This window comes from Dryobates pubescens, chromosome 11, assembly GCF_014839835.1.
Source record: "Dryobates pubescens isolate bDryPub1 chromosome 11, bDryPub1.pri, whole genome shotgun sequence".
Classification (NCBI taxonomy): Eukaryota; Metazoa; Chordata; class Aves; order Piciformes; family Picidae; genus Dryobates; species Dryobates pubescens.
In genome coordinates this window covers 36,859,424-36,887,137 of record NC_071622.1, presented here as the reverse complement: position 1 = coordinate 36,887,137, position 27,714 = coordinate 36,859,424, and the positions used below count along the sequence as shown (strand labels likewise).

The 27,714-nt window shown below is 47.3% G+C and overlaps 1 protein-coding gene across 1 annotated transcript; it reads right to left on the bottom strand.

Moving 5' to 3' along the window:
* Positions 1–27,106, bottom strand: CNN3 (calponin 3). Its single transcript, XM_054165470.1, has 7 exons — positions 26,931–27,106; positions 5,331–5,452; positions 4,848–4,914; positions 3,344–3,481; positions 2,764–2,880; positions 1,591–1,737; positions 1–1,113 (listed from the first exon to the last, which is right to left on the bottom strand). The coding sequence occupies exons 1-7, from the start codon at positions 26,985–26,987 to the stop codon at positions 766–768; spliced, it is 996 nt and encodes a 331-aa protein (XP_054021445.1). The 5' UTR covers positions 26,988–27,106; the 3' UTR covers positions 1–765.
* Between the last annotated feature and the right edge of the window lie 608 nt (positions 27,107–27,714).

Below are 27,714 nucleotides of genomic sequence, written 5' to 3'. Positions count from 1 at the left end.
TACCTTTAAGAAAAAATATTTATTTATAAAAATACACTGGGATCAGTTTGAGAAGTGTGGCAATAAATACAGTTCAAGGAAGAAAAAGCATTTCTACATGGATACATTATGGCACAATAAAAGGCAAATGCACCATCCATCACGGACTTCCTGTTGGCTCAAGACTTTGTACAAGCTCCCTTTTTAGCAAGACAACTGTGTGTGAGTTTGGTCAGTGTTGGTAATGGAATGAATACACTATCACAAATGCACTCCTCTGGCTAATGCACGACTTACCATGAGCAAACAGCACCTCAGAAAGATGGGAATGGTAGTTAAATCAGCTTATGAGATGGCTGAGACTTCACTGGCAAAGACACATTGAACTTTTGAGACGGGAATTCTTGTGTCTCCTCTGGCAAACAGCAAAGCTGTAAGCATGTAAAATGAAGGCTGAACACGGTCTGTCAATCCCCACTTCAGCAGGGATGTGAAAATGCAGAGCTCCTTATGAGACACCCTGGCTGTACAAGAGCACTCCCCCTTTCACAGTATTCCTTTTACTTCATATGCAGTTATTGTTTATGCTGTAGACTACAACTGTTACAGCACTAAAGGCAACTAGAGAGGGAAAGGGCAGAGAAAGGAGAAAGGAATGTATGTAAGGCAGTATTTCTTTAGGTACATTAAGTATAGTGTGTAGGAAAGAGAGGGAACGATTCCACAAGGCTAGTTTCGTTCTTACTGAATAAAATAATGGACTAATACTGAACTGCTGGTGCAAGGCTAATAATCAATGCCCTGGTCACTGTACTGCCCATGGTAATCTCTTTGATAGTCATCTTGGTACTCTCCGTGGTAGTCATCGGGGTACTCTGCCTGGTAGTCGCTGTCGCTGATCTCGGAGCCGTTGGTGCCCGTCCCTTGGCTGCCGTTGTGAATGACAGGTTCCGTGGGAGCAGCACAGTACTTGGGGTCGTACACCTGTCGGCCGAGCCCATACACACTCATCCCCTTCTGGGAAGCTACTTTGTTGGTACCCATTTGTAAGGAAATTGTTGAGTTATCCACGGGCTGCAGGATGTGCTTCTGGTCGTAGATGTCTCTCCTGGTACCTGGGGCCAGCATCCCAGCCTGACAAGAGAGGATTGGGGAGGGTCAGTAAGGTCAGGGAGCTTGTGTGACTACAGCTGGTACACCTGACTGGGCATGCTAGAAAGCAGGATTAAAGTATGACAAAGCATACACCAGCAGCACGTGTTCACCAGTAGTGAACAGTCTGAGAGGAAAACCCTTGTGGAGAGAGCTGCAGTTTACACCGAGTGCTCAGACCGAGGCAGTGCCCAGGAAGCAATTCCTTTCTTGCCTCTGTCTCGTTAGTATTCGCAGTGACTGCTTTGCTTTGGTACAGCACAGCCAGCTGAGAATTTCAGAAGCACAGGTCATTGCTGGGCCTTAAGGCACTCAGCACAAACCACACTGGTTAGTGACAAGAGATTGAAGTTGCTGGATCACCGCACAGAAGCGCAGCTGACCTGCGCCCTGCCGCCACACACAGCCCGCAAGCTCTCCAACCCCGCCAGGATCTGCTGGATCTGCTCTGCCGCTTACCTGACTTGCTCCTTTGTTAGTGCCCATCTGTAGGCTAATTGTTGTCTGGTCAAATGGCTTATCAGTTTGCATTTTTGGATCATAGAGGTGTCTTCTAGTTCCATAAGCAGTCATGCCTGCCTGACTGGCACACTTGTTGGTGCCCATCTTTATTGAGGGAAGGAAGAGGACAGAGAAAGTTACCTTTTATTTGTACAGCAAGCACAGTCTGAGGAAGCAAATATGGTTGGTAACTCAAAGCTGACAGAAAATTCAGAGTGCAGGCTTTCCTCATGGAGCTTTACCACTGCCTGTGGTTAAATCTCCCCTTCCCCACACCCAGCTTCACAGGGAAGCTTCATAAAGGCAACTGTCACACTAAGGCACTTCAGTGACTGGCATCTGCCCAGCTGCACTGCAGTTACTACAGAAGCAAGCATCCACATGGAATCAGTAGGTTTTACCTTGGACAGCAAAGATTCAATTACACTGCCACAGCTCCTCCACCACAGGAATGTTAAGATTTTGTGCCAGTTTTGGTTTATGTAACTACTAAGGAAAGCAGAGAGAAAAAAAGAAGCTCCTACCACATAAGGAGCTTTAGCTACTCAAAGACTGCTACTTAAAAGCTGCTCTAGAGGAGGGAGACGCCGCCGCCAATGTTAGCTGTTCCCTTCCTCCTTAGTGCTCTTACTGCAGCTTTAACTCTCTTCTCCCAGGCAACTAGCACCAGAACAAGAGGACACAGTCTCAGGCTGCACCAGGGGAGGTTTAGGTTGGAGGTTAGGAGGAAGTTCTACACAGAGAGAGTGATTGCCCATTGGAATGGGCTTCCGGAGGAGGTGGTGGAGTCACCATCACTGGAGGTGTTCAGGAGGAGACTTGATAGGGTGCTTGGTTGCATGGTTTAGTCAATTGGGTGGTGTTGGATGATAGGTTGGACACGATGATCTTGAAGGTCTCTTCCAACCTGGTCTATTCTATTCTATTCTATGCAAACACAAACCCTCCAGGAGGTCACTTGATCCTGTCGAGCCTACCAACAGCTTACAAAAACTAAAGCCTCATATCTCCTTGCGTGATAAGGCTGTATTTTAGTTCTGCAGCTGGTTTTGCACAAACACCACTATCAGCTATCAAAACAAGAAAGTTCTCAAGTGTAACAGACGAACTGCAAGCTAAGGTCAGACTCACCTGCAGCCCAATGACACTCTGGCCAGCTTTTAGTTTGCCTGCATCAAAACTCCGTGCTTGTTTCTCTGCGTATTTGACACCAATATCAATCGTAGTATGAAAGCCTTTAGTCTTTGCCTATTTAGGGAGATGGAAAATAAGAGCATTCAGTGTTTTAAAGTGTATTTTCTGTTGCAGGAATACTGCCTTTGCAGCCCTGGCCCTGGGCTCTCAACTGATGCCACAAGCAGGTTTTTCTCCTAGGAGAAGATTTGCCAGGGGTGAGAGAAGGGTAACAGTCCCCTATGCCATGTAAAGGTGGCCCACCAATGCTCCCCAGGTATCTTGTCAAAAGGATACTCTGCAGGGATTAGTGTTCTCCTGTGAGCTCCCCTGGTTCTGTGCATACACACAGAGCCCCAGAGCAAAGCCAGCTACAGGCAACTCCATGCCTTCCCTGGAGGCACACGGCAGGACACAGCCCTCTGCAGTGTCCCAGGCTCGCAGTATGTGCCGTTTTCCACATTTACATGAGCAGCAGGGTGCATCTATCAGGGCTGGCATGTGGATTTGTGCCACTGCCAGGGATACAAGTACTTACCAAACCCGCCAGTGCCACCAGAGTTGTCTGTACTTGAGTCATATTTCCATTTTCAAAAAGATCATTTGCCTCAAAAATATCATGTGGCTTCATGCCATAGACTTGGATGGCTTTGATAAAATTCCCAATGTTCTCCAGCTAAACAGGTGAAAAACACACAAACAAACAAAGAGTTTTCTACTCAGTGTTTCGGTTCAGGAACTAATTTTAAAGCCTTCTGCTGTTGGTTTGTTTCACTTGTTTTACACAACCTCTCTGCCTTATGCCAACTGGACCTAACAGTTGGCATGGTGAAGTGACTGGTGGAAAGGCTGAAATTTAGCCTTTAATACTGACTTCAGAAAGTAATCTAAGGATTTCTCTAGCCCTGGCACCTTCTCATCTGTGAGTACCATAAACTTTGCCAGAGGGGGCTTTGATGACAAAGCTGCCTCAACTGAGTCCCTTGCAAGAGAAATGCCAATCTAATCCTTGCTTCCAACTGGAACACGTGACATATCGCACATGCTATTTGAATTCAGCAGTTGGTGACTGAGTAAACTCTGTGCATAGTGGGAACAGATGACTGGGTTTGAAGGTATCTTGCTTACCTCAAGACAGATTCAACAAAAATGCTGGGATTTATTCCAGTGTGTCCAGCACTGTGTGCTGTAGAAACTGGAAAGCAGTATGGCATAAAAGGATTAAGGGCTGAATATCAGCTTCCCAGCTTCCCTCATGAAGCCTTAAGAGGTACTACAAGTTTTTTCATTTTTAAATAAAAACCCTCCACCATATTTAGGGGTGTTCAGTGACAATGAAACCAAGGGAATGATGTGGCAGTGCTAAGCTAGACCCAGCAACAGCAAAAGGCAGTCAGCTCTAACTGGCAACCCTTCCAATGCTTGATGCCCGACAGTCCCTTGGTGGGGGCAGGGCCGGGGAATGCTAGAATAAAGCACTCCTAAGAAACCAGACCTGGACAGACTGAAATAAAAGGCATGCTATAGTCTGCACTCTATTGTTTTCTGTTACACAACCATTGCTTCTGAGTCTCTTTAGGTCCCTTCCCTCTCCATCCTCTCAGGAGGGCACTTCATACAGTGATGGTGCTGGGACAGAGAAGCTGTTGAGCTAACACCTTGCAGCACTGCCTGGATGGAACACTCCAGCTGATCTAATAAAAGAGTTAACAGCTTGCTTTAACTTGGAGAAAGGTTTTGCTGTAGGGGTGGATGTTCTTCTCCCCTCTGCAGCTCTGTCTAACAGTTAAAGCACTATTACATACAAATGCTCAACTGCCCTTTACAACCCATCCCAGCTTCAGCTGCTTCCTGTTGACTGCTGTTGATGTTTGCAGGGTCCTCAGCTGTAGCATCTGTATCACATACAACACCTGGTGCTAGTGAGATTTAAGGTGTACCATATTCACAGCAAACTTGTTAATACAGAACAAAAGAACTGTTGGAGGGGGGTTGGAAGGGTTAGAGACGTAGTTTTGGGGGTATTTTTTTGGTTGTTTTACCTGGTGCCAATTTAGTTTTGATTGATTAATTTTCTTCACTGATCCTGGATGCAGCTTATTTATAAGCCTGGGGAGGTGAAAAAAAGGGAAATGCTTTAACAATAAATCTTGTGTTTATAACCAACTGTGCAGGCATTATATAATAGCTTCACTCATGCTTTATTAGGTGCATTAGTTTAATCAAAAGGGTTAACTGTTTTGTTTTACACATAGTGCCTAGCTCAGATCTAACAAGCCCAGCAGACCAGAAGAATTATGTGCCATTTGCTTATTGCAGGAGAGAGCTTCACTGTTATGTGACATCTTTGCTGAAATAGAAAGGAGAGTTAAGTTTTCATTCTTTTCCACAGAACCAAAGCAGCTGTCTCCCACCCTACTATCACTTATTGCTCACGTGTGTGGAGGGGAGTCTTCACAAAGTCTCTCCTTAGTCCCTCAGAAGTGGAATGCTGATGAAAATGAGGTTATTTAGTAAATGCTTACTCGCATAAGATGATGCCATCCTTTAATCCCAGCTGGAAGTTAGCACCGATGCTCATCCCTGTAACCTCTTCTATCCAGTTCCGCAGATCCTCTTCTATCTGAGGGTCATATTTCAGGGCAATCTGTAACACAAGCAGTTCTAAAGTTACTTCACCAGACACAACTGCAACTATGCCCCCACAGCAGTTCCAAGAGTATGCTGTAGCATTTATCCACTCATTCACAGTACCACAGTATCACCAAGGCTGGAAGAGACCTCAAAGATCATCAAGTCCAACCTGTCACCACAGACCTCATGACTAGACCATGGCACCAAGTGCCACATCCAATCCCCTCTTGAACCCCTCCAGGGATGGTGACTCCACCACCTCCCTGGGCAGCACATTCCAATGGTGAACAACTCTCTCAGTGAAGAACTTTCTCCTCACCTCCAGCCTAAACCTCCCCTGGCACAGCTTGAGACTGTGTCCTCTTGTTCTGGTGCTGGTTGCTGGAGAGAAGAGACCAACTCCCTCCTGGCTACAACCACCCTTCAGGTAGTTGTAGAGGGCAATAAGGTCTCCCCTGAGCCTCCTCTTCTCCAGGCTAAACAATCCCAGCTCCCTCAGCCTCTCCTCACAGGGCTGTGCTCAAGGCCTCTCCCCAGCCTTGTTGCCCTTCTCTGGACACCTTCAAGTCTCTCAATGTCCTTCTTAAATTGAGGGGCCCAGAACTGGACACAGGACTCAAGGTGTGGCCTAACCAGTGCAGAGCACAGGGGCACAATGACCTCCCTGCTCCTGCTGGCCACACTATTCCTGATGCAGGCCAGGATGCCATTGGCCTTCTTGGCTTCCTGGGCACACTGCTGGCTCATGTTCAGGCAGCTGTCAATCAGCACCCCCAGGTCCCTCTCTGTTTGGCAGCTCTCCAGCCACTCTGCCCCCAGCCTGTAGCTCTGCATGGGGTTGCCGTGGCCGAAGTGCAGCACCCAGCACTTGGACTTGTTGAATTCCATCCTGTTGGCCTCTGCCCATCTGTCCAGTCAGTTGAGGTCCCTCTGCAGAGCTCTTCTGCCCTCTAACTGACCAACATCTGCTCCCAACTTGGTGTCATCTGCAAATTCTGTGCTGGATTTTAACTATCAGAGTAGAGGTGAAAGTCTTCTCTCCTTTTGCTATGATGTTTCTGGCTTTCCTAAACATTCATTTGTAAACCAGCACTTTGATGTACTCAGTTCTTCCCACTGCAAGCATTGCAGGAGCTTGTGAAGAGAGTCTTTTGACAGCTGCAGAGGAAGGAGGACTTCCTTGCAAAAAAATGTTCTGTCAAAGCTGTACTTCAGCAGGAAAGGTGAAAGAGTGTTTTATGAACACAAGAATTCTGCCCTGCCATTGGCACTGCTACTCAGGTGTGCATTTCCACAGGTGAACTTTCATACAACAGAGCTGCAGCTGTTCAGCCAAAGCTTATGGTGGCCTTACCTCTTTATTTGTAAGGTAGACTATTATTGCTGGAAGTGACCCAGGAGGTTTTGTCCTTGTTGCTACAACATTTAGAGTTACGAGCTTTTAAACTTAAGCTTTTGTAAACCTCTTAGTTCTCTTTTCTTTGGCCCCAATGGAAGATTGATGGAATAAACTCTGATCTTATGTCTTAAACTGCAAGGAGAAAAAACCTGCAGTGGGCTGTGAAGCTAAAAGTATCAGAGGCCCAGAACTGTTAGCAAGGTGACTTAAATGAAACTCTTTTCCCAGATGTTCAAACCAGTTAGTGCTTCAGTCACTAGAAATTAATCCATACGAATGGAATGCTTACACCCATGCTCCACAATCCCCTCAGCCTCAGCCTGGCACTGTGCAGTGCTGTTCAGTCCTGGTGACTGGAGCAAAGGCACTGTGTCACTGAAAGCATCGCTGCTTGCTCTGCAATGAAGAGCTGCCACTACTGTGGAGGCTGGCAACACTTCTCAACCTTCAGAAGGTGTCCCACATGGGTCAGTGAGCAAGACAGGGAGGGAGCAGCCCTGAGAAACTGGATAGGTCGGTACAGAAGGTGCTTTGCAGTATTTCTGCCTCATGGAAAGTCATTCAGCTCCAGGGGCTGCTTTCAGATTCTTAACTAGAGACCAACACAGAGCCATCCATGTCAGGTTAAAAGAAATTCAGTGTGTTTTGCATGGTGTTAGGCTTCAGCCCTGAAAGGGCAGCTATTAGCTATCTACACTGCAGGAGATCCCAGTGCCAACCTATCTGCAGTACTTGGGTAGAGGCAAACGCCACATTTTGGCTAGCATTAGTAATCCCCAACTCCAAACTGAACCAATGAAACATTACACTATGCTGTGCTCTTTTTCACTTCTAGGGGGGAATGGAAAATTCCTGTACCTCTGGCTTTATTTCAGAAACTGGTCTGAGTAAGAGCTATTTCCCTTAGACTATTTGTGATGGTGGTGCTATGGTGCCTTAGTTACAGATAAGGATAATGAACTAATCCATTTGCTTATTAAGATCTTGGTTAAGGTGTAAAATGTTGTGCAGTATTCTGGAGGAGATGGCAAGCACCTCAGGGCCAAAAAGCTATTTAGACCAATGCTGGCCTAAATAGAGTCAGGAAGAAGGAAACTCAGGTCATAGTGTCCAGAGTGAGGAAAATGTCATGACTTTGAAGATGTGGATACTGGACAGCTGAGAAGCAGACTGGGAAAACTCGCTGCAGTTCACAGCTGCATACAGGAAGCCTCTGCAATTTTGTCTCTTTAGAGACAGACTGGTCTCTTGCACCTTCCTTAAGCTCAAGACCAGAAGCAACACAACCACATTTCTTCACTGACATTGATGGCAGCAATAGCAGAGGGTTGGTAGTCATGTTTTTGAGGGGTTGCCAGAAAGGCTGACAACTTGAAAATGGTGTGTGAGGAAGCTGGTTACCTTCTTTCTCCTTCCTAACCTGGCAATCAGCTCACCAGCGATTTCTCACAGCTATTTTTACTTCCTGTGGAACAAGGCTTATGTGATCACAGCCTTCATTTGTCTCCCCTGCAACATCTGGTGGAACTCAAGTAGCTTGCTTAAACTTACAGGAGAGCAGAAGTCAGCTGAGCAGCAGTCAGTGTTACTTTGTGTACGAGCATCTGTGCAAAGGAGAACGATCCCGAAACAGCCCCAAAGAGACTGAAAAGTAGCATCACGCTCGGACGCATTAAAGAACACAGAGCTCTCCCACAAGTGATCTTGTCTACAAAACCTGAAATTACACAGCACACAGTATTTCTGTAGACATGTTCAAAACAAGCAAAAGAATTCATAGGAAAGCCAAAACCAGGTTATGCTCTGATATTCCAGTCAATAGCCAGCAGACAGTTTGGGCTGATCTTTGGATGTTGATAGCCCATGGTAGGTTCAAATGGCCACTTCAGTGTGCATGTGGGCACAGAGAGGAGTTTAACCTCATCTCTTTCTTTAGTTCCACAGAAATGTAACAGAATCACAGAATGGGCTGGGTTGGAAGGGACCTCCAAAGGTCATCAACCCCCTCTGCAGTCAGCAGGGACAACCTCAACTACATCAGCTTGCCCAGAGCCCTGTCCAGCCTCACCTTCAGGGATGAAGCCCCAACCACCTTAGGCAACCTGTTCCAGTGTTCCACCACCCTCATGGTGCAAAACCTGTTCCTCACATCTAATCTCAATCTGTTGTGCTCTAGTCTGAAGCCATTGCCCCTGGTCCTGTCTCTGCAGGCCTTTGCAAACAGTCTCTCTGCAGCCTTCTTGTAGCCCCCTTCAGGTAGTGGTAGGCTGCTGTTAGGTCTCCCCAGCGCCTTCTCTTCTGCAGGCTGAAAACCCCCAGCTCCTCCAGCCTGTCCTCATAGCAGAGCTGTGATCATTTTCATGGGCCTTGCCTGGACCCTCTCCATCAAGCCCATGTCCTTCCTGTATTGAGGACTTCAGAGCTGGATGCAGCACTCCAGGTGAGATCTCAGCAGAGCAGAGGGGCAGGATCCTCTCTCTCCATCTCTGCTGCTTCTGATGCAGCTCTGGCAGCCACTGGCCTTCTGTGCTGCAAGCTCACACTGCCTGCTCCTGTCCATTATGCTTTCTGAAAATTCAGGCAGGTTGCATTTCAGTTTCAGACACTGCTAAGTCCTAGTGTATTCATCTAGCAGTTGCAAGTGTCTGGAATAAAACTGAAAGTTGTCTTCCCACAAGTTATTTTGCTAAAATTTCATTTCATCTAAAACCTGGGAATAACTTTTTTGAAGTCCATGGTCATGCCACCCAGACACATTTTAAAGATCATGCTCCCTGCCCAAAGGAAGGGAACAATGAGAAGTCTAAGGACTCCTGCAAGCATGGCTATTTTACTGCTTGTTGGCAAGCACATAAGGGGGGTGGGGGGGAGGAAACCAGCCAAAATTGTCTTCATTGAACACTAGGTGCATTTTATGTGGGAGATTACCACTCAGCTGAATATTAAACTGCTGCCCCTCTTACTGGGGGTACTGAGGAGTAATCAGATGGAATTTTATCACTTCTCCTGAAAAATGTTCCCTTGCTGTTGGAGTGCTTTATCTTGTATGCAAATATTGAGGTTTTTCAAGAGGTTTTAAATTGCCACTGGGTATCACTACAGAAGGCAAACCCAGCCTCAGCGTCAAGAACCTTGTCCTGTTGCCACCGAAAGCATCACTGTTAAGTCTGCTCAGTTTTGGAACTGTCTTGACTACAGTTTCACTGAAGTGTGGCAGCATTTTTGTTCTGGTTTTTGAAACAGTGGGAAACTAGATTACAAAAAGTGAAGAGTGGTGATACTTTCTTCAAAAATTATGCCCAGCCCACCCAGTAAGCTAAGGACACGGAAACTTCAGAATCTGGTTTTAAACAAGTGACAAGAAGGGGGTTAAACAGGGAGCATGACAGGTCAGGTACTACCAGGAACAAGGCGCTGTGCTTACTCTGAGTTCTTAGCTCTTTTACAGCCAGAATATATGTAACACTACCACCAAATACTTTGTATTTTCCACAGCTATCACAGTTGTTCCAGATTTCCTTTGATTACTATCTTTAAAGGGAAGCTGGAAGGACAACAGGCTCACAAGATGTTAGGGGTTGGAAAGGACCTCTGGAGATCTTCCAGTTCAACTCCCCTGCAAGAGCAAGGCCACAGTATCTAGCACAGGTCACACAAGAACATATCCAGACAGGGCTGGAAAGGCTCCAGAGAAGAGGACTCCACAACCTCTCTGGGCAGCCTGTTCCTGTGCTCTGTGACCCTCACAGTGAAGAAGTTCTTCCTCATGTTGAAGAGGAACCCCCTGTGCTGTAGTTGACATCCACTGCCCCTTGTCCTATCCCAGGGCAAAAGTGAGCAGAGGCTGTCCCTGTCCCTTCCTTCCTGACCCCCAGCCCTCAGATACTGATAGACATTGGTCAGATCCCTCTCAGCCTTCTCCTCTCCAGACTAAACAGCCCCAGGGCTCTCAGCCTTTCCTCATCATGTAGTGCTGCAGTCCCTTCAGCATCCTTATAGCCCTCTGTTGGACTCTCTCCAGCAGATCCCTGTGCCTCTTGAACTGGGGAGCCCAGAACTGGATGCAATGTTCCAAGCTTGGATCTAAGTGAGTAAAAATAGTCTGTTTTCTCACTGATGCTACCAATCAACATGCCAACATTTGACCCTTTCTGATTTCTGAACTGTCATAGAAGGTACTTCAATCTCCCAAGTCCACAGCACAGGAACACATGCATCACCTGCTGAAGATGAAGGCAGTAGCTAAGCAGCTTTATTTCAAGTTTGCATCATCAGGGTTATGAATAAATAAAGAGCAACAGACAGGAAGATTTTATAGGAGTATGAAACCAGATAGCAGGAAGCCAACTGTTCCTGACTTTGTTCTGACAGATCTGACAAGACATCCAAAGTTGTAAGCACTGGCTTTTTGTTGGTGCTTCGAGAGGTACAGATGTAATGGGCAGAAACATCTTCAAAAGGAAACTAAAACCTATACAGGTGGTCAATATTATAGTGGTCTCAGGTCATGGGAGGAAAAGAGTAGGTGTCACTTGCCTGCTGCAAGCCGATACAGACATTCATGCCAATGCAAGCCCCAGGATAAAATCCTTGGGATGAACTTGATTCCTCTGGCAATTTCACAGCCAGTTCTTGCATCCTGTCCTGTTCATGTAGGACTTTCCTGTATGGGACCTCCTACAGTCCAGAGAAGGGCAACAAAGCTGGTGAGGGGTTTGGAGCACAAACCCTATGAGGAGAGGCTGAGGGAGCTGGGGTTGCTTAGTCTGGAAAAGAGGAGGCTCAGGGGAGACCTTATTGCCCTCTACAACTACCTGAAGGGAGGCTGTAGCCAGGTGGGAGTTGGTCTCTTCTCTCTAGCAGCCAGCACCAGAGCAAGAGGACACAGTCTCAAGCTGTGTCAGGGGAGGTTTATGCTAGATGCTGGGAAGAAGTTCTTCATAGAGAGAGTGATTGGCCATTAGAATGGGCTGCCTAGGGAGGTGGTGGAGTCACCACCACCAGAGGTGTTTAGGAAGAGACTGGATGGGGTGCTTGGTGCCATGGTTTAGTTGATTAGATGGTGTTGGATGATAGATTTGACTTGATCTCAAAAAGGTCTCTTCCAACCTGGTTAATTCTAATTCAGTGTAAAAACTCTCCTTCCTACAGTGCAAAAGCCCTCCCTCCATCTGTAGCACAAGAACAGTAATCATCACTAGGTTTATCAAGTGTGTGGACTCCTGGAAACAGATTAAGTTCTGTCAGCCAATTCTAACTCTTTGGTTGTGTCCCCTCAAGTTACTCGATGTGCCTGCAGCATGTGAAGTTTGAGTGCTGATGTTAACCAGTATTTCACACCATAAGTGATATCATATGGGCTTTCAGTTGTCCTTTCATACTAATCTTTTCCAAATTACACAGTACACACTGTACATCAGGGGCTAGACAGATGCCAGATCTCTGGTTTAAGAGTTCAGCTGTCTATACTGCTGCTGCTCTGGAAAAAGACTGTAACAGTGTCTCAAGAGGTCAAGCACTGAGTGTTAAGTCACTGGGGCTAACAAACACACAACTTGGGTACAAAAGATCAACCTTTCAGAGTTACTGTTTTGTCACAACAGCTCACACTGCTGAGTTCTGTGGACTCAAGCTTTAGGGGTCCAATGTGTGACACGCAGCACACTGAAGTACTAGTAAGCACCTGAAGACACTGCTCTCTGGTCTAAAATGTTAACAATAAAGCATCTGCTTGCCAAAGTGAATGAGCAACCCCTCACAGAAACTGTGTCAACAAGTCCTAAGATCTAAGGTCTAGTTGAGAGGCATCCCTGCCCATGGCAGGGAGGTTGGATTAGATGATCTCTAAGGTCTCTTTCCAGTCCCAGCACCCAGCTGGAAGGCTGATTTTATGCTGCTTTATGGGTAACTGAAGGGGGCAGGTCCCAGCCTCTCATTTTGGCATCCTTGTGTAGGAAGTGGAGTTTGGTTTATTACTTCTCCAGCCTCCCAAGAACTGTCATAAGAGCTCTTTGCAGTAACAGGTTGAGGGTGCACCCTTGGGCTAAGCAGGGCAGGCTCTGTATGCTGTGGGACTTCTTGAGAGACCTGATCCTGTAAGATGCACCTTCTGGGTGGCACTGGAATGAGCTGCCTAAGAAAGTGGTGGAGTCACTGTCACTGGAGGTCTTTAAGAAGAGATTGGATGTGGCACTTGATGGCATGGTTTAGCTGATGTTGGTTTAGGCTGGACTTGATGGTCTCAGAAGTCTTTTCCAGCCTCAATAACTCAGATCCTGGGCTGCATCAAGAGAAGTGTGGCCAGCAGGGCAAGGGAGGTGATTCTCCCCCTCTACTCAGTGCTGGTAAGACCCCACCTGGAGTACTGCCTCCAGTTCTGGAGCCCCTATTACAAGAGGGATCTGGAGGTGCTGGAAGGTGTCCAGAGAAGGACCACAAGGATGAGCAGAGGGCTGGAGCTCCTCTCCTATGAGGACAGACTGAAGGAGTTGGGGCTGTTCGGTCTGGAGAAGAGAAGGCTCCAAGGTGACCCAATTGTGGCCTTCCAGTATCTGAAGGGGGCTACAAGAAGGCTGGGGAGGGACTTCTCAGGATCTCAGGTAGTGATAGGACTAGGGGGAATGGAATGAAGCTGGAGGTGGGGAGATTCAGGCTGGAGGTAAGGAGGAAGTTCTTCCCCATGAGAGTGGTGAAGCCCTGGAATGGGTTGTCCAGGGAGGTGGTTGGGGCGCCTTCCCTGGAGGTGTTTAAGACCAGGCTGGATGAGGCTCTGGGCAGCCTGATCTAGTGTGGGGTGTCCCTGCCCATGGGAGGGGGGTTGGAACTAAATGATCCTTGTGGTCCCTCCCAACCCTGACTGATACTATGATTGTATGACTTACACACCTATGAAAGTGCAGCAAAGCAGGCTGTGTTCCAAGGTCAATAAAGCACAGGGTAAGCTACAGCAAAAGAAACAGCCAGGACTTTAACCTAGTACCTGAAGAGGTCACACAGATACTTTTTCAAAGTGAACAGAAAGAACAAACAAAGCCTTAAGTTTTAGATGCTAATATTCTTTATAGGGAGAAATTTATTGTGGCCCATATCCTTGCTTAAAGTTACACAAATTACTAGCTTTTTGGTCAACTGGGGGGGAGGGGGAGGAAATCAAGTAGAAAGAGCTTACTGGATGTATCATAAGTATGGGTCACACTGATTTCATACTGAATTTAATCCATGCCTAGCCGGGGGGGGGGGGGGGGTAAGTATTAATTTTACTTTTACACATTTATGTCATATCTACTAAAAGCAAAAAGATAACTAAGGGAAAACCACAGCTCTTAAGACCAAAAGTTGTTAGAAGTTTTAAGCAGCAATTTGTCCCTCTATCAACCTTGCAATTTTTGCTGATTTGGAACTGTGAGTGGAACAATTTTACAGTTTCAGTGGTGACTACATATATCCTTTGGACTGAAATCAACAGTGCCTCTCAGGAGACCAAAGTCACCAGTGTTGATATTTCTTTATTTACTTGGCACTAGTGTGTGGGGAAAGATGAAAGCATAACTACCTCCTGGTACCATGGCAGAAGATTTCTGAAGCTCTTACTCCTCAGCAGTGGGAGTGAGGCAGACAATATGGCTAGTCCTAAATTTTTTCTCCAGACCTGCAGCCAGTACCTGAGCTGCCCTGTTCCGTTCCCCACATGATATTCTGAATCACACATCTGCATCACTTAGCACAATGTCCACTCCAAACAAGTGGCATGAGCTTACTGGTTGATGTGAGCGACCAAGAAGAGGGCACAGGAGAATAGAATAGACCAGACTAGAATAAAATAGAATAGACCAGACCAGCTTGGAAGAGACCTTTGAGATCATCAAGTGCAACCTATCATCCAGCACTATCTAATCAACTAAACCATGGCACCAAGCACCCCATCAAGTCTCTTCCTAAACACCTCCAGTGATGGTGACTCCACCACCTCCCTGGGCAGCACGTTCCAATGGCCAATCACTCTATGAAGAACTTCTTCCTAACATCCAGCCTAAACCTACCCTGGTGCAGCTTGAGCCTGTGTCCTCTTGTTCTGGTGCTGGTTGCCTGGGAGAAGAGACCAGCCCCCACCTGCCTACAACCTCCCTTCAGGTAGTTATAGACAGCAGGAAGGTCTCCCCTGAACCTCCTCTTCTCCAGGTTAAGCAGCCCCAGCTCCCTCAGCCTCTCCTCACAGGGCTGTGCTCCAAACCCCTCCCCAGCTTTGTTGCCCTTCTCTGGACATGTTCCAGCAACTCAACATCTTTCCTAAACTGAGGGGCCCAGACCTGGACACAGGACTCAAGCTGTGGCCTGAAAGTAAACATTCTTCTCCTAAGCAAGCAGAAAGGTTTTCTAGATTTCTTCTTCTAATTATACAACTCAGTTAAACCTTTCTGGTTAAAATTCTATAGTGTAAATAGATAACATACCTAAGCTTCAGAGGAGAGGAAGAGCAGCAAGGACATAAATCAGTATTTGTCTGCAGAACAGTTTTAGCCTGCCAGCAGAGTAGTTGTTTAGTCACAGACTAAATCAGTAGCATAGTGGGTGAGAAAGAGCGAGAGGGTACCAAGCTTTTTCAGCTACCAACTCCATGACCTTTCATCATAGAAGAGAAATTAAAACTCCCTGTTCATTTTATCTGTGTTGACCAGGACTTCATGCAAATGTCAGGAGGCAAATTTGTGCATGAGACACCCAAAGGTAAAGGGAGGGTAAAAATCCAGGTGAAAGCAAGGGGAAGCACTAATATTGGAAGATGCATCTTACTGTACTACTTCATACAAGAACTTCACAGCTGTATCCATTTTGCTTAACATTCAACAGTACTTTCCACGTGTAGTGTAACTGACAATGTACCAATGTCTCACTGTTCCCCCTCCAAATCAAAATGTAGGCTTTAACAGAAGGATGGATGAGCATTAATCCAAAATTCCTGGCCCTCTTCCCATAGGCACCGGTTCTGAAGCAAGAACAAGTTGTGCCTCAAAGTTTCCAAGTCGTTTTAAAAGTAAGGTGCCTGTAATCATGCATGGTGTTTGCTGCCAGATCAACAGGCTGGAAGAACTAAGCATTCTACTCCCTGGTGGTCAGCATGATTTTGTGACAGCCTGCAAACTACTCAAGAAGCAAAGACTACCAGCTTTTCCCCCAGAGCACACCAACAACTCAGATGAGATGTGCACCTGCCCTTGGACTCAGCACCAGTTCCCTTCTCCTCTGCAGCTGTGCCACTGCACTGCTCTCACCCATAGGGATCTGTTCTCACAGCTTTTCTCACATTTCTTGTTATTATTTCTTCACAGTCACAGCTTTCTGGCAACTCCCTGTAGCTATCAGCTTCTGCTTGAAACTGTAGCACCTCCTGCCACCATACATTATGATCAGCGCCATCCAGTCCCTTTGCAGTGTATCCTTAGTCTCCGTGTTACTGAATGGTTTAAATGAAGATGGTTCCAGCACTATTATACTACTATGAGGTACTAGTATAGTATAGATTATATATAGTTATCTATATTAGTATTATATATCATACCTCTTATCTGAAACCATTGCTGTTTTCACTTCAAGGAACACTATGGTACAAAGTTTCTTCTCAGCTAAGCGTTGATCCAACTTGACACCCAGAAGCCTCTTATTCTCTGAACAGATTCTCCTTGCTTTGAAAGCTGCCTCCAGCATGACTGGCTTGAGCTGTGACACCACACCATGAATCTGGGCAGGCTCTGATATCACTAGTGATGACACCATCTCAAACTACCTGCTGAGCACCGCCCTGGAAATACTGGTAACCTGCTGTTCTAGCAGACTGCAGTGATACCTGGGTGCTCTTGTTTTGAGGAAGAAGAAATATACACAAATAATCTAACAGAATAATCTGGTATATAAAGGGCAAAAAAAGGACAACCAACCAGAAAGTCTGAAACCAGCCTAGTCTTCCTGGCAACCCAGGAAGCATCTCCCAAGACAACTTGTACTTTAACTCTGCTGGAAGAGTAGTTCTCAAAGGCTAGAAAGAGTAACATCAGTCACCACTGTATCTTTCTGAGAGTACTCTTCAACTACAGCAATCCAGGAAATTATATATTCCTTCCACTTCAGGTATTCTGCTCCCCAGTAGAACAGCTTCTAAAGCACATCACAAGTAAATGGTATGTGCCCCTGCAGCCCTCTCCCAAGAGGCAATTGATGAGCATTCCTTCACCTGCCAAACAGGATGGCAAAATCTGATTCTCTCTGACCCTTCTTCTCCTCTTCAAACCTTCTTCACTTACCAAAGCCAGAGGAACTGTGCTGTCTAATGAGCAACTCAGAGCTCTCCAAAAAGTTAAGGAAAACTTGAATCTTGAGACAAGCTTTGCGAAATGCTACTCAAAATGCAGGTTCCTTCGGCCTCCCCAGCACTGACACACGGAGTGGTTTGAGAGCACTTCTCAGGAAGGAGCAAGAATTAGTGACCAGAGCAAGTTACCAAGGCTTAAAGCACTCTGGGACTGAGTAAGGCAGTTTGGTGAGAGTCCAAACAGGGCACTAGACTGCAGGTGGAACTGCAGCACTTCATGCCTTGCTGTAATGGGCTTCTCTTACTGCCAGATCCTCCGGGGTGACTAACACCTTGAAGGCTTTTGTCATTTATACACCCGGAATGGTATCTGCTTCAGGTAAGAGGTGGGTTTATATAAAAGCAGCAAGAAGTTTCATTGTCTTCCTTCCTAACATCTACTAAACTCTGCACTACTTTAAAAAGTGTGTGTGTGGGGGGATTTATTCTTTAGGAGTTTTTTAAAGGGGAAAAACCCCACCCAAACAAAACCAAACACACCCCCACGCAAAAGCAGCCAACCAAACCAAACCCACCCAAACACAAAAATCCCACACCCAAACATAGAACCACCCACCTGAAGAAAGTTAAGACTGGTTTTGAGAACAACATTGTACTTCAATCCCACTAAAGGGAAACAACGACAGAAGTTAACTCTGAGGCACTACTGCAAACCCAAAAATATTTACCCTTCAAAGAAAGCAGTCTGCTGCTGAATATAGCTACACAAGTTAGCAACTGTTCAGAATCAGATACTTACAAAAAGCATTTTTAAGCAAAAAAGAGTCCTTCTTAAAGAAAAAAGGATTTTCACATGATCTCACTTTGAAAAAATCTGTTTCAAATCGCCCTACATGTCCGGGCCCCAAGCCCATTTTTACTGAAGGCCTTTCCTGTACAGTTCCACAGGGGATGGGAATCTCTACAAAGTTTGCCTTAAAAGGATGTGTCAGATGCACAGCATATACAGTGTTACATGGCTACAGCAGCTAACCATTCTGAGTACAAAAAAACCCTTCTATCCTTTATTCTCCACAGCAAATTATACACCATTTGAAGGCAAGAAAAAGCCTCTGCATTAATGTTCTTACAAAAATAAACCCCCAAGAAGAGAAAAAAAAAAAAGCCTACTAAAGTCACTGACATGCCATTATCCCAAAGCAATGCATGCACCCCCCTGTCTTGTACAGGTACTGACTCGGTAACAGGACTGTGACAGGCATTCTTCTGAGCTTCAAGCTGCCTCTGAGATGACACATTCCTATGTGCACATTCATCTGTCCATTTCAAACCAGCAAACATTACTGCAATGCAAAGTCAGCTTTCTATTTTCTGAGACTGCAATCCCATGTAATTGTCCTGACCCTGCCAAACTCTCTTTGCTTTCTTCAGAGGTGTTCTGGCCACAGCTATACTGTGAGCTTGCACGTAAAGGATGCAAGACTCAGTACCTGACGCCCGCCCTTAAACATTAACCTCAGCAAGTTTTAGGTTTTCCCACCGCCAGCACAAGTTTCACTAAAAGTTTACTATCTGCCAAAACCACCAAAAATGGTTTAAACTCATCAAAAGTGCTTCGTATGTGGAAGTGCAGAGCCCCTGTGCTTCCCAAGGTTAAATATTCATGTTTACGGCAAGCATCCTCACCCGTCATTTACACAGGCACCATGCCTTGCTGGCAGCAACAGCAGAGTTCTCATCTCTGCTGTCCTCACGCACACACACAGCAGCCTGGTGCTCCACCTCTGCTTTCATTTTGAGGAGGCAGGAGCCAATTCTGGCTACAGCATGCCACTTCCCTCTTAGGAAAAAAACAAAGGTGTAAGCCAAGAGATGGGATTGGAAGTTGCCTTCCTTACAGGAGGCTTAACGCAGGGCTGGGGCACATTTCTCTCAGTTCAAGCATGGGTGTGCACCATTTCAAGTGACCAAGTTTTGAGACTCAGCAGGATTCCAAAAGATAACTGTTGGCTTGGCAATGACATGTGAAGGTTTACATGGGATTTAAACCACTGAGGGGGAAAAAAGTTAGCTTCCTGTGTTTACAGCAACAACTGCCAGATGTCAACTGGGTAGCTGCTTTCACAGGTTTGTCTCAGCTCACCTACTCAGGAGTGAAACTGGATATAGGGTATGTCTACCCAGAGGGGCTGTCTAAGAGCTTCAGAGGCAGACTCCTTGTTCGTGGGTTTGGGTAAGCCTGCAGAACAGGTAGTGTTGGCTGACAAACACAGGAGGCTTTAAGCAGATGACAGACGCACTACCATCCAAGTTGCTGGCAAGGGAACTGTTTCCATGGCAAATGACTTGCTTCTGCTTACCACGAAAAGAAGATGCATCACAGGTATGAACTGTCAACTCAATGCCACCTAGCTTTCATCACCACCACTTTATACTTGGCAGGAGTACTACTTCTTATTGCTGTAGTGTTAAATATTTCTATCGAAGTAACCATAGAACTGGAAACCTGTACCTGAAACATGCTAAGAGAGCAGACCTGTTCTGAGACAGTAACAGTGGAAGATGAAAATGGATTAGATGCACTGAAATAGAGAGAGAGCAGACAGTAAAGGCTGAACATTAATAAAGGCACTGCAGTTACACTTCTACACTGCAGGAGTAGCTTCCTCCCTTAAAGAACAAAAAACAACCCCAAAACCCAACCACGTAGTTATTGATTAGGGCTATTGAGCTAACAGGGTGTTAACTCAGGGTTACACATAGGGTGTTACACCAGAAGAATACAAATTACTGTATTACAGCAGCTTAATAAAGCTACTGCTTGACTAAGGCTCTTTAAGAAAAAAAGTCCTGTGCAAAATCTCCAGCAAACTCCCATTTCAGCAGCTGAGGTGGCAAATACTTTGTGAGAAGACTAAGAGCACAGTGAATGGCCAGCACGTGATTTGGAAGGAGGGGGAGACAGGCAGCAGCACCATTTTCTAGGAGATGTTGAACACAACCGAGATGTAACAGGGCCAGTGGAAAACTGAGTACCAGAAAGAAGTAACCAGCAGGGATACTGTAAACAAGTTGGGAGAATTCTCATTGTTTGGTCACTGGTACATTAGAGAATATATTCTGTTTTAAGACTGAGAAAACAAGTTTTCATTGCTTTTATCACGAATGTGTTTGAAGTGAAACAAGCCAGAAGTGAAACTGTGCCAAACACTGACTGTACCTTTAGCTATGGAGTTATTCCACTGTCATCTTTATGCTTTGTGGAAAGTTTTGCTGTCTACAACTACCTGAAGGGAGGTTGTAGCCAGGAGGGAGTTGGTCGCTTCTCTCAAGCAACCAGAACAAGAGGACACAGTCTCAAGCTGCACCAGGGGAAGTTTAGGCTGGAGGTGAGGAGAAAGTTCTTCCCAGAGAGAGTTGTTAGCCATTGGAATGTGCTGCCTAGGGAGGTGGTGGAGTCACCATCCCTGGAGGGGTTCAAGAGGGGATTGGACGTGGCACTTGGTGCCATGGTCTAGTCATGAGGACTGTGGTGACAGGTTGGACTTGATGATCTTTGAGGTCTTTTCCAACCTTGGTGATCCTGTGATACTGTGACTGTACCATTAAGAACCATTCTCTTACACTGAATGCATTCTGTGCACCTAGTTGACAGATTTTTGCAACTAAACCTGTAACAAAAGTTTTCACTCAGCACTTCATTAATCTTTGCATATTAGAGTTATACAGGAGCTTCGGGAATGGCTGTGGAAAAAAAAATACAGAATGCTTAACACCCAGAATGATTTCTGGAACATAAGAAATATGAAAGACAAAGTTATGAAGTTGTTCATTTGAACTGCTAGTTTGTTACTAAAGCCTGGATCCAGATGGAAAAAAAATAACCACAGCTCTTTGGAAAAAATACAGCAGTTTGACACAGAGGAAAGTTTTAATGCTATGCCTACTGATAGAGGTATTTAGGTAGTAAATGTTGACTTCAAGAGGTATGATCAGTGATCAGAAGCCACGAGTTAACTGGAACATGCCTAACTTCAGTGATTGATCTTGTAAAACTCTTCTGCTACTTCCTCCCAAACTGCCTTTGTTAAAATCTCAGTGCATATGCCGCTGTTCCAGTATTCCCACCAACACCAACACAAACACCTGGGTCTTTCATTTATTCCCCATATAACTGAGTGAGAGTTCCCATCGCAGAAAAGGTGGCACAGGATGGTTTTATCTGAAACACATTTGTTTACAACTTGGGTATATAATTCAGAGTACTACTTCAGGTAGAGATTACTTAAAGGTATTGCTTTCACTGCAAGAAGAACGCTGAGTTGCCGGAGCACGTCCAAAGAAGGGCAATGAAGCTGCAGAACAGGTCTTGTGAGGAGCAAATGAGGGAACTGGGGCTGGGTAGTCTAAAAGGAGGGTGAGGGGAGACTTCAGTGTTCTCTACAGCTACCTGAAAAGGTGTTGTAGTGAGGTGGGTGTTGGTCTCTTTTCCCAAGCAACTGGTGATAAGACAAGAGGAAATGGCCTCAAGTGCAGCAGGGGAGGTTTAGATTGAATATTAGGATAAAATTGTTTACTGAAAGAGTTCTCAGGCATTGCAACAGGCTGCCCAGGGAACTGGAGTCACCATCCCTGGAGGTATTCAAAGAATGTGGAGACATGGCACTTTGGGACATGGTTTAGTGGACATGGTGGTGCTGCATTGACAGCTGGATTTCATGATCATAGAGGACCTTTTTCAACCCCAATGATTCTGCTTCTTTAAATGCTATACATAGAATACATAGAATAAACCAGGTTGGAAGAGACCTTCAAGATCATCGCGTCCAACCCATCAACCAATCCAACACCACCCAAACATCTAACCCATGGCACCAAGCACCCCATCAAGTCTCCTCCTGAAAACCTCCAGTGACGGCGACTCCACCACCTCCCCAGGCAGCCCACTCCAATGGGCAATCACTCTTTCTGTATAGAACTTTTTCCTAACATACAGCCTGAACCTCCCCTGGTGCAGCCTGAGACTGTGTCCTCTTGTTCCTAATAGATATCCAGGTAGAAGAGAATGGGAATGCTGAGATCCTGTACTGTCAGTTATCACACAAGATATCCACCTGTGCTCTCAAAGATGAAGTTTTCACTGCCTTTATCCAGTACAATTTCATTTGTATTGCATAATTCCAGACAGCATTAATAGAAATACACTTTATCAGGAGCAAATGTTCTCACTCAAGGTTCATAAAATGCAGTGAGCAAAACTCAAGGTTTGCTAAAGAACAACAGTCTCCAAGAATTATGGAAGGCCACAACAAGTAGGAACAGTTAAATTTTAAGAAGGAAAATTATATTACTGAAAGGAGAATAAAAACTACACTCACCCAGATATTGATCATTAAATGACTAGTTACAATACCTGAAAGTTAATGATTTGACTCTGGTTCCCAGATGAAAACATTCACACAAGAGGAATTTGTGGACAAAGTAATTCAATCAGTGCATTTGGCCTGTAACAAGTGAAATACAGTACAAAAATTCTCTCCTCAGCAGTTTTGGGAGGAACACGATAATCATATCTAGGAGTAGTTTGCATTATTCACTACAGACTTCAATTCTTTATTAGTCTGGATTTGCCCTCCAGAAGGAAAGCAGGCAGTATGACTGCCCTCCTGCACACTTGTAAACAAAGCAGCTCCTAATCTGCAAGTTCCGTTTGTCTAACAGCCTCCACTTGGGAAAGTTTGTTTCCCTTCCTTTTCCCTGACATCAGTGCTTGACCTTTCAGGGGGGCAGCTGCAAGGACAGACCAAGTCACCTCAGTCACTCTGGTATCTTTACAAAGTTTTGCAAATGGTACTGACCAGTGCCTGCTTCCTGGCAGAGGGATGGCCTGGAAGGAAGGGCAGAGACTGGAATGGAGACAGCCAAACACTATGCAAAGTTTAACTCCCCACACACCGTATTTCTGTCTGTCCTTCCTCTCGCATGGAGGTGAAACTGGCAGTGTATCAAAGGTAAGAGGAGGGAGAAGATAAATGCCTGCCCGACACAAATACCATTTCCATGGGAAGGGTGGAGTCACTAGGAAGCAGCTGAAAGAACTGGAACCTCTCCTCCTGCCTGGAGTTCCTGTTTGCTCTGCACCTTATGCAACCAGAAAATGAAGCAAAAATTTCTGCCAATTCCTTATCTGCCTCAGTTGTAAATTAGAGACAAACATAACATCAGCTTGTAGCTTCATCTCACTGCATCACAAGTGAACCTCACATACTGCAGAAACTCTCCCACTGCATTCAGCTCAAAGGGCTTCTCGCACAGTATTTGGTTTGGATCAAATATTTCAAGCAAAAGGGAGATCAGCTTCAAAGGGATTATACTGGTTTGACTACCTACACACTTCTCATGCATCCAAGTTTCCTTACAGCTGAGAATTAGTGCCCAAACTCCATCCATTCTTTACAGGAAAGAGGAAGATGGATCCATAACAGAGACCAGACACCTCAATGTCAGCTAAGATAAGGAGCAAAACATGAGAAGGGTGGAGGCTCTAAAGGATGGGAACAAGACAAAAACCTCAACAAAATCCCTTAACATGTAACTAAACAGAGATTTAAACTCAGAGACAGAATCTGATCATCAATTAATTAAACAGAATCCACAAAAAGCATCAGGACATGCTACGCTCATCTATTCAAACACCCCTGTAAACAAAAGCTGACAGTAAAATAATGCCAAATGAGAAAAATCAAGAGTAAAAACCAAAACCTGGACACTCTTCTGTCCAGCAGAGGTGGGTTCTCAGGCAGCACAGCCATCAACATCTGTTTTGTGCAGGAAGACACTGCTTGGGGATCAGCACCGAAAATTTCAGACAAGGGTTATCTAACGTTCGCCATCGTGGAAGCAGGAAGACAGTAACACCACAGTCCTCACAAAGGTCAGGGCTTTACAAACCACCACTGAAGATCAGTACCAAAAAAACAGTCCTGCAAACCAAATTTTTTTCCAAGTATTTTGAGACAGAATCTAGAAAAAGAAGACTCTGATCTTTACAGACCCAGAGAAACAGAGGTTCACATTCTACCTCCCTGTAGCACACGTGATTTGGAGTTTGATCTTACAGCAGATGCTACGTTCTCTGAAGTTCAAAGCTTCACCTTTTGCTGGAGTTTTATGTTGTTGGGTGGGTTAGGGGTTTTTTGTTTACTTGGTGTTTTCTTTTTAAAGGAGATTAATTCAATTTTCCCTGCCACAGCTGAATATTATTGTCGTGACACTGCTACATGGACATTTCCAAGGACTGCAGCAGAAGCCTGCACATCTATTTGCACTGGGGGGAAAAAAAAAGGCAGAAAAAGTGAGCAAAATAACAGCAAGATAAAGTAGAAAGCCCTTTACCAAAAAGGGTGTGAAGCACACCAGTTTCAAACCTTCTGTTAAGGCAGGGGCTTGGAACAGTTCCTCTCAAAAGGCCCTAAGGAGGCTGATGACAGATACTGAAAAAAAAAGGAAAACTAATTTCTTCTCATCTCCATGGAGAAATCCCTGCCAAGCCTGTGTGATTCTGTCAATAATGTGAAAGTAGAAAATGGCTAATTTTCTTCCTAATTGACATGCAGTAACACACAACATATGTTTTGCTGTCTTTTTTTTAACCAATCACTAAGTTTAGCCATTAGAAGTCATTACTCTGGAACACATTTGGTTACACGATGTGATCAAACTTCACGGCAGAAGCCTACAACCATCCTAAGAAAACCAAACTAAGAATAGAATAGAATAGAATTAACCAGGTTGGAAGAGACCTTCAAGATCATCATGTCCAACCTATCATCCAACACTACCCAATCAACTAAACCGTACAACCAAGCATCCTGTGAAGCCTCGCCCTGAACACCCCCAGCGACAGCGACCCCACCACCTCCTCAGGCAGCCCATTCCAATGGGCAATCACTCTCTCTGTGTAAAACTTCCTCCCAACCTCCAGCCTAAACCTCCCCTGACGCAGCCTGAGACTGTGTCCTCTTGTTCTGGTACTGGTTGCCTGGGAGAAGAGACCAACCTCTGCCTCACTACAACCCCCCTTCAGGTAGTTGTAGAGAGCAATAAGGTCACCCCTGAGTCTCCTCTTCTCCAGACTAAGCAACCCCAGCTCCCTCAATCTCTCCTCATAGGGCTTGTGCTCCAAGCCCCTCACCAACCTTGTTGCCCTTTTCTGGACATGCTCCAGCAAGTCAACCTCCTTCCTAAACTGAGGGGCCCAGAACTGGACACAGGACTCAAGGTGCGGCCTAACCAGTGCAGTGTACAGGGGCAGAATGACCTCCCTGCTCCTGCTGGCCACACTGTTCCTGATGCAGGCCAGGATGCCATTGGCCCTCCTGGCTGCCTGGGCACATTGCAGGCTCATGTTCAGTCTACCATCAACCAGCACCCCCAGGTCTCTCTCTGCCTGACTGCTCTCCAGCCACTCTGACCCCGGCCTGTAGCTCTGCATGGGGTTGTTGTGGCCAATGTGCAGAACCTGGCAGTTGGATGTGTTCAGTCTCCTGCCCTTGGCCTCTGCCCATCTGCCCAGCCTGTCGAGGTCCCTCTGCAGAGCCTCTCTGCCCTCCAGCAGATCAAAGAAGTATATTTTGTGAAGTTTCCAACACATTAATTTAAGACTTTCTGCATAAATTGCAATACTTAAAACTACTTCACTCCTTCCTTCCCCTTCTAGTCAACCACAAGTAAAACAGGACCTGTGGATGTGCTGAAGCCTGAAGCCAGCCTTGCGGGTGAAACAACCAGTTACTAAACACCGCGTTCGGAATTTAAGCCTGCGAATAAAGACACTGAGCAAACATTTATGCCCAGTTGTTTACCGGTGTAAGTTTTATTGCAAAAGTTTTTCCTCTTACGGGCAACTGTTCCCTGCAAGGTATCAGCCTGTGGAACAGGACGCGAAGACAGGCAGCTTTTGTTCCACAGAACGCGAAGAACGCGGGAGTCAAGCCAGAGCAGCTCAGCCAGACAAACCACAAAAGGTGCACAGCTCTCCGGCGGCAGAGCCTCGGCTGCCGTCGCCCACCGAAGCCCCGGGCGCTGTGACAAGCCCCTATCACAACGGCCACCGCTGGGGGCCGTCCCTAAGGACAGAGCTCCCGGCAGGACGCGAAGCTGCGGTAGGCCCCGCCAGCGCGCGCTCCCCCCCGCTGCACGGCGCCTTTGTGTGCCCCGCCGGGCCGGCAGGGGCGGGGCAGGGCCGCGCCGCGCACACAATGCGCGGCCTCTGCGGGGCCCGCGCCGATTGGCCGCGGCCCGTCCGTGCCCATGAGATCATGCGGCTGGAATGCGCCGCGCGGGGGGCCGGGCCGCGCCGAGTCCGAGCCGCTCCCCTCCGCTGGGTGCCGGTAGCGCCCTGCCCCGGCAGCTCGGGCACCGCCCACGGCTCCGCGCTGGCTCCCGGCGAGAGGAGCGCGGACAGCGCCCGCGGAGGCGAGCGGGATGTCCAGGGCGGCCAGCACGGAACGCGCCGCGAACCGCAGCATCGCCACCCACGGGTCGGCCCAGTGCTGACACCTCTCCGGCTCCTGGTGCGGCTGCAAGTTTCCCGAGCAGCGCCACGGAAGAGAGCGCTATCCCGGGTCCGCCGGCGGGAGCACCTTTCCCGCGCCGCACCCGCGCGGGGATCCCCGTCGGGAGCTGGAGGCAGCGAAGCCCGACGTCGCATCTCGTCCCGCCCCCGCCGGCCCGGTGCAGACAAAGCCCGGTCGAGCCTCGTGCTGCCGCCGCCGCCGCCTCCCGTACCTTGTTCTTGACCTCGGCGGAGAGTCCGTAGGAGGGCCCCTTGTTGAAGTGGGTCATGTCGGCTGTCTCCCTGCTGCCTGAGGGCGCAGGTCGCAGGCACTGGCAGCTCCGGGCTGAGGCGAGAGTCCGCCCGCGGCCGCGGAAAGTTCTAGTCCCTCCCTCACGGCCCGGCCCCGCCGCCCTCCTCGAGGCTGTTGGAGCCGTCCGCGCGCCAATCGGGGAGTGGGGCCGAGGTGGCCCCTCCCGGCCCGCCTGGGGAGGGGTCGCACCGCCCGCCTGGCCCCGCCCCGTCCTGCCCGCGGCCGGGTGACGCCCGGGGGGTCCGGGCCAGGGCGGGGAGCGGAGGAGGGGAACGTCAGCGGGAAAGAATGCGCTGCTAGTAAGGGCTGCCGCGGGGAAGAGCCGCCGCCGCGGATTCCTACCGCATGCGGCGCCCCGGCGGGGAGCAGGAGAAAGGGGGCTCGGTGAGGGACGCGCGGTCGTGGCCCAGAGCTGCCCTGCCGTTCGTGAGGGCCTCCCCGCCCCCAACTACGGTGGGAAGCCCCCGCTGACGGCGCTAGCAAAGCAGTGAGGAGTCGGAAAGTCAGGGAGAGCAGCGGTGGCTCTGGGTGGCGGAGGGATGCCTTTCCTCGGGCCCTTCCCAGACGGTGCGAGCCCGGGGGCTGCCGCCTGAGAAGAGGGGTAGAAGTGCACAGCCTGGGGGCTGGCTGCTAGGAAAGGCCTGAGCCGCGGCTTAGGCAAGCAGCGCTCCTGCACCATTCCAGAAATTCCATTGAAAGGTTAC

What these genes read in the sequence shown, in the direction of transcription:
- CNN3 (XM_054165470.1), bottom strand. Translation starts at nt 26,987, where the DNA reads ATGACCCACTTCAACAAGGGGCCCTCCTACGGACTCTCCGCCGAGGTC. An exon ending in TGGTGGCACTGGCGGGTTTG is followed by an intron (nt 2,881 to 3,343) that starts GTAAGTACTTGT and finishes CTCCCTAAATAG; the next exon opens with GCAAAGACTAAAGGCTTTCA. An exon ending in CTAACAAAGGAGCAAGTCAG is followed by an intron (nt 1,114 to 1,590) that starts GTAAGCGGCAGA and finishes CTCTCTTGTCAG; the next exon opens with GCTGGGATGCTGGCCCCAGG.